At 49.5% G+C, this 6,132-nt stretch overlaps 1 protein-coding gene across 1 annotated transcript in view; it reads right to left on the minus strand.

The window, feature by feature from the left end:
• LOC134077490 (general transcription factor 3C polypeptide 1) overlaps positions 1-6,132 on the minus strand; it is a 33,995-nt gene that overhangs the window by 8,832 nt on the left and 19,031 nt on the right. The window contains exons 22-30 of the mRNA XM_062533137.1: positions 6,079-6,132; positions 5,053-5,262; positions 4,017-4,153; positions 3,003-3,145; positions 2,702-2,783; positions 2,379-2,488; positions 1,873-1,932; positions 1,447-1,540; positions 117-289 (exon numbers count right to left, since the gene is read on the minus strand). The exon at positions 6,079-6,132 is cut by the window's right edge and continues 31 nt beyond it. Of these exons, the coding sequence (XP_062389121.1) occupies positions 117-289; positions 1,447-1,540; positions 1,873-1,932; positions 2,379-2,488; positions 2,702-2,783; positions 3,003-3,145; positions 4,017-4,153; positions 5,053-5,262; positions 6,079-6,132 (1,063 nt within the window). The remainder of the gene's footprint in view (positions 1-116; positions 290-1,446; positions 1,541-1,872; positions 1,933-2,378; positions 2,489-2,701; positions 2,784-3,002; positions 3,146-4,016; positions 4,154-5,052; positions 5,263-6,078) is intronic.

Raw genomic sequence — 6,132 nt, forward strand, 5'->3', positions numbered from 1 at the left:
TCGCGACTTACAAGGACATTAATAATTTTAATTAAACATCGGGTGGTTTCACGTTATTCATGAACGGTTAGCGAACGCAGTTGATGGGAGACAGGTGATTGGCTGGCGGGTCTTACTTGTAGTAGCTCTGCGAGAGCTGATAGGACATGGGCATCATGGGGAGGGAGCGGTCCTTCTTCACGCCGTAGCGCTGCTCGTTCCTGCGCCGGTTCACCAGCCCGTTCCGCTGGCACTTGAGGAACGCCTCGTACAGGATCTCGTGCTTGTACCTGCTGTACAGGTGGAACGTCTGAGGGAGAGAGAGAGAGAGAAGGGAGAGAGAGAGAGAAGGGAGAGAGAGAAGGGAGAGAGAGAAGGGAGAGGGAGAGAGAAGGGAGAGAAGGGAGAGGGAGAGAGAGAGAGAGAGAGAGAAGGGAGAGGGAGAGAGAGAGAGAAGGGAGAGAAGGGAGAGGGAGAGAGAGAGAGAGAGAGAAGGGAGAGGGAGAGAGAGAAGGGAGAGAAGGGAGAGGGAGAGAGAGAGAGAGAGAAGGGAGAGGGAGAGAGAGAAGGGAGAGGGAGAGAGAAGGGAGAGAAGGGAGAGGGAGAGAGAGAGAGAGAGAGAGAAGGGAGAGAGAGAGAGAGAAGGGAGAGAGAGAGAGAGGGAGAGAGAGAGAGAGAGAGAGAAGGGAGAGGGAGAGAGAGAAGGGAGAGAGAGAGAGAGAGAGAGAGAAGGGAGAGGGCAAAGTTTCATTTGAGTAAATGTATATGTGAGAAAGATCCTCTAGTCTGACGGATTTGAAGAGAAGAGATTTCAGAAATATATATAACAGAACGTTAAAGGGGCGCTTCACCGATTAGCATTAAGCTTTATATCTTTAGAAAACCAGTCATGTTTTTGAATGGTCGTGCATCATTCCCTCAGTTTGCCTTGAGATGGGAGAAATATGGATTTCAATGTTGGACTTCCTGCTTTCAATGGTGTAAAAATCATCATTTTACATCATTGAAAGCAGGAAGTCCTATTCATGGGTTTCATTGAAATCCGTATTTCTCCCATCTCAAACTGAGGAAATGATACACGACCATTTAAAAACATGACTGGTTTTCTAAAGATACAAAGCTTAATGCTAATCGGTGAAGTGTCCCTTTAAAGGGATAATCCGGAGTGAAATGCACTTTAGATCAATTTTTCGGACTATTGGGAGTACATACGTTTTGTAGTGGCGAAAGGACCTGCCCCGGTCACTTCCAGGCTAACGAGTTTTGGCTAAAAACGGTGAACTCGAACTTTCTCAAAATACATCCGAATGACATGATTTTGGTGTCAACTCAATGTATGTACTCCCAATAGTCCGAAAAATTGATCTAAAGTGCATTTCACTCCGGATTATCCCTTTAATTTCCGTGAAAGCGAACACCTGTGTGTGTGTGTGTGTGTGTGTGTGTGTGTGTGTGTGTGTGCATTACCTGGAAAGACAGCTTGGTCTTCAATTGATGGTTAGACACCGCCAGTGTGCTCTGAATGAAGTTATTCAGGACTAGAGCATGGATGTCCTCTTCACTGCAAAATCACACATGCCAATGATCTACTGTGAGCTCATTTAGAACACTAATATGTCATACCAACTTCATTCATTTATAACGATAAAGCATCATTTGTTGTGATCTGAATTTTCACAAATACCCACGCACACACGCACGCACACACACACACACACACACACACACACACACAGACACACACACACACACACACACACAACTTGATTTCTTTATTTGAATCCACCAATCAAATTTCTTATACAGAAAGGATTCAAATGTTCTCAGAGAAAATACAACTTTCACATTCAAAGCATCGCCTACGCCACACAGCGCCACACGCCACACGTGTACCTTTTGAGAACATCCTTGGACTCCCCTGGGCTTTCATCTCCAATGGCGTACACCTTAAACCTGAGTGGAGTGAAGAGTTCATCACTTACAGACATCCAGTAGAAACCAAAACTGACAGAAAGCCCTCTTAACGAGAACAATGATTGTGGCGCAACATAAAAATGGACTAAAAAAGGTGTGTGTGTGTGTGTGTGTGGTGTGTGGTGTGTATGTATGTGTGCGTGTGTGTGTGTGTGTGTGTGTGTGTGTGTGTGTGTGTGTGTCTGCGTGTCTGTGTGTGGCGTGTATGTGTGTGTGTGTGTGTGTGTGTGTGTGTGTGTGTGTGTGTGTGTGTGTGTGTGTGTGTGTGTGTGTGCACCTTAGGAAGAGCTCCTGCTTTGTGTCTGGGATTTCAATCCCCCCCAAATAAAAATGGACTAAAAAAGGTGTTTGTGTGCGTGTGTGTGTGTGTGTCTGTGTTTGTGTGTGTCTGTGTGTGTGGTGAGTGTGCTCGTGTGTGTGTGTACCTTTGGAAGAGCTCCTGTTTTGTGTCTGGGATTTCAATCCTGCACCCAGGTGCTTTGCTGAACTTCCTCCTTAACACTGCCACAAACTCCTTAAATTCTTCAGTGCACACCTACAGCACACACACACACACACACACACACACACACACACGCACACGCACACGCACACGCACACGCACACGCACACGCACACAACAAGATAATTGTAAAGAGCTGTACAACACATCAAATCAAGCCTGGGAGAAAAATACACAGAGACACAGACACAGACACACACACACACACACACACACACACACACACACACACACACACACACACACCTGTGGGTTGTTATAGTCCCCAGTTCTGTTGTTGAACTCGGCCACAAGAGATTTGTCCTGATACACCTCAGCCAGACAGATCCTACACACACACAAACAAACAAACAAACAAACAAACAAAAACAAAGAAGCAAACAATTACACAACAGAGTCACTCGGGGTGATGGCGGTTGATCATGATGAGAGATGTGTTGATGTGTGTTGAGGTAGGTCTACGGGTTCTTCACAATGTAGTGTGTGTGTGTGTGTGTGTGTGTGTGTGTGTGTGTGTGTGTGTGTGTGTGTGTGTGTGCGAGCTCACTTGAAGTTGAGGTAGGTCTGCGGGTTCTTCATGATGTAGCGAGCGCGGCGGCCCACCGCGTGAGAGGTCTTGTCCAGAGACGCCTCAAACTCGGCGTGCAGCAGATCCCTCACCACCTGCCACGGCACAAACGCCTTCTTGATCTACAGAGAGAGGGAGGGAGGGATGGAGGGGGAGAGAGGGGGAGGGAGAGAGGGGGAGGGAGAGAGGGGGGGAGAGAGGGAGGGAGGGAGGGGGGGCCCAATGATAACAATTTCAACACACGCATAAAATCCTTTCAAGCGGGTCCGTGTAGACGCGAACGTTAACAACAGCAGCGGGTTCAAACACAACTGGCTCCACTGGAGACAAATAAAATACCTGAACTGCCTTCCGTGCATATAGCCTATTGTGTACATACTACATACACACAGGTACATGGGAGATACACACAAACAAACACTCCAGGCCGCAGGTTTACACACACACACACACACACCTTGCGGTTGAGGAAGTGGCAGGCGACTCTACAGAGCATAAGCAGGCTGTCCTCCTGCTGACACCAGGCCACGCGCTTACACACACACACACACACACACAGACACACAGACATAGACACACAGACACAGACACACAGACACACAGACACAGACACACACAGACACACACAGACACAGACACACACAGACACAGACACACACAGACACAGACACACACAGACACAGACACACACAGACACAGACACACACAGACACAGAGACAGAGACAGAGACAGAGACAGAGACAGAGACAGAGACACAGACACAGACACAGACACAGACACAGACACAGAGACAGAGACAGAGACAGAGACAGAGACAGAGACAGAGACAGAGACAGAGACAGAGACAGAGACAGAGACAGAGACACAGACACAGACACAGACACAGACACAGACACAGACACAGACACAGACACAGACACAGACACAGACACAGACACACACACACACACACACACACACACACACACACACACACAGACACACACACCTACCTTGCGGTTGAGGAAGTGGCAGGCGACTCTGCAGAGCATGAGCAGGCTGTCCTCCTGCTGGCACCAGGCCACGCGTTTACGGGTCATCCTCTGCAGCGCGTCACGGTCCGTCTTGTCCAGGAACTGGCGCACCATCGCTACGGAGACGGACAGACACACAGACACAGAGTCTAACACCTTGAATTTCCCCACGGGGATCAATAAAGCCTCTGTCTGTCTATCTAGCTGTCTAGCTATCTATCTAACAACTGGGAGCAAACTTATTGTGTGTGTGTGTGTGTGTTGATATTGTTGGTATGGAGACGGACAGAGAACGAGTCTAATACCTTGAATATCCCCGTGGGGATCAATAAAGTATCTATCTTTCTATCTATCTATCTATCTATCTATCTATCTAACAGCAGGGAGCAAACTTCTTATGTATGTGTGTGTGTGTGTGTGTGTGTGTGTGTGTGTGTGTGTGTGTGTGTGTGTTGATATTGTTGGTCAATAAAGTTGTTTGTGTTCTTCCACTTTGTTCACTTTCCCATTATGTATTCCTTTGTTTGCATCTCTCCCTCCCTCTTTCTCTCTCATCCCTTCATTCTCCTCTCACATTGTCTCCTCTTTGCTCTTCTCTCCTCCTCCTCCTCCTCCTCCTGCTGTCTGTCCCTCTCTCTCCTCCTCCTCCTCCAGTTCCTCCTCATCCTCTCCTCCTCCTCTTCCTCCTCCTCACTCTCGTCCTGTGCTCCTTCCGTCCTCTCTCCATCACCTTCCTCCTCCTGTCTGTCCCCCTCTCTCTTCCTCCTCCTCCTCCAGTTCCTCCTCATCCTCTCCTCCTCTTCCTCCTCCTCACTCTCGTCCTCTGCTCCTTCCATCTTCTCTCCATCACCTTCCTCCTCCTGTCTGTCCCCCTCTCTCTTCCTCCTTCTCCTCCTCCTCCTCCTCTTCCTCTCCTCCTCTTCCTCCTCACTCTCGTCCTCTGCTCCTTCCGTCCTCTCTCCATCACCTTCCTCCTCCTCCTCCTCCTCCTCGTCGCCTCCTCTTCCCCACTCACGTTTTTTGGGCTTCTTCTCCTTCTTCTCCTTCTTCTTGGCGGAGGAGGTGGCGGCGGCGGCGGGCGTTTTGCGGAGGCGCTTGCGCTTCTGCTGACGGCCGCCGCGGTTCTGCAGGCTGCGTGAGCTGGGCTCCAGCGCCACCTGCACCTCCTCCTCCACCACCTGCGGCAGCAGCAGCTTGGCGTGGTTGGGGCTGCTGCGGTCGCTCACTTAGGGGGGGGGGGGGGGGGGGGGGCGGGGAGGAAGAGGAGGAGGGGAAGAGATGAAGATTAATACACACACGCACACACACACACACAGACACGGTTGGGGCTGTTGCGGTCGCTCACTACGAGGGGGGAGGAAGAGGAAGAGGAAGAGGAGGGGAAGAGATGAAGATTAATACACACACGCACACACACACACACATACAGACACGGTTGGGGCTGCTGCGGTCGCTCACTACGTGGGGGGAGGAAGAGGAAGAGGAGGAGGAGGAGGGGAAGAGATGAAGATTAATACACATACACACACACACACACACACACACACACTCACTACGGGAGGAGGAAGAGGAGAAAAGATGAAGATTAATAAACACACACACACACACACACACACAAACAAACACAGTTGGGCTGCTGCTGTCACTCACTACGGGAGGAGGAAGAGGAGAAAAGATGAAGATTAATAAACACACACACACACACACACACACACAAACAAACACAGTTGGGCTGCTGCTGTCACTCACTACGGGAGGAGGAAGAGGAGGAGGAGAAGAGATGAAGACATGAAGACTAATAAACACACACACACACACAGTTACACCCACAACCACACACACAACCCAAACATCAAATGTGAACACACACAAACAATACACACACACACACACACACACACACACACACACACACACACACACACACACACACACACACACACACACACACACACACACACACACACACACACACACACACACACACACACACACACACACACACACACACACACACACACACACACACACACACACACACCTGCAATGACGTTCTTGGAGAGCAGGTGTTTGTTCAGAAGGTTGCGTAACCTCA

The sequence above is a fragment of the Sardina pilchardus genome, chromosome 1 (assembly GCF_963854185.1).
Source record: "Sardina pilchardus chromosome 1, fSarPil1.1, whole genome shotgun sequence".
Lineage (NCBI taxonomy): Eukaryota > Metazoa > Chordata > Actinopteri > Clupeiformes > Clupeidae > Sardina > Sardina pilchardus.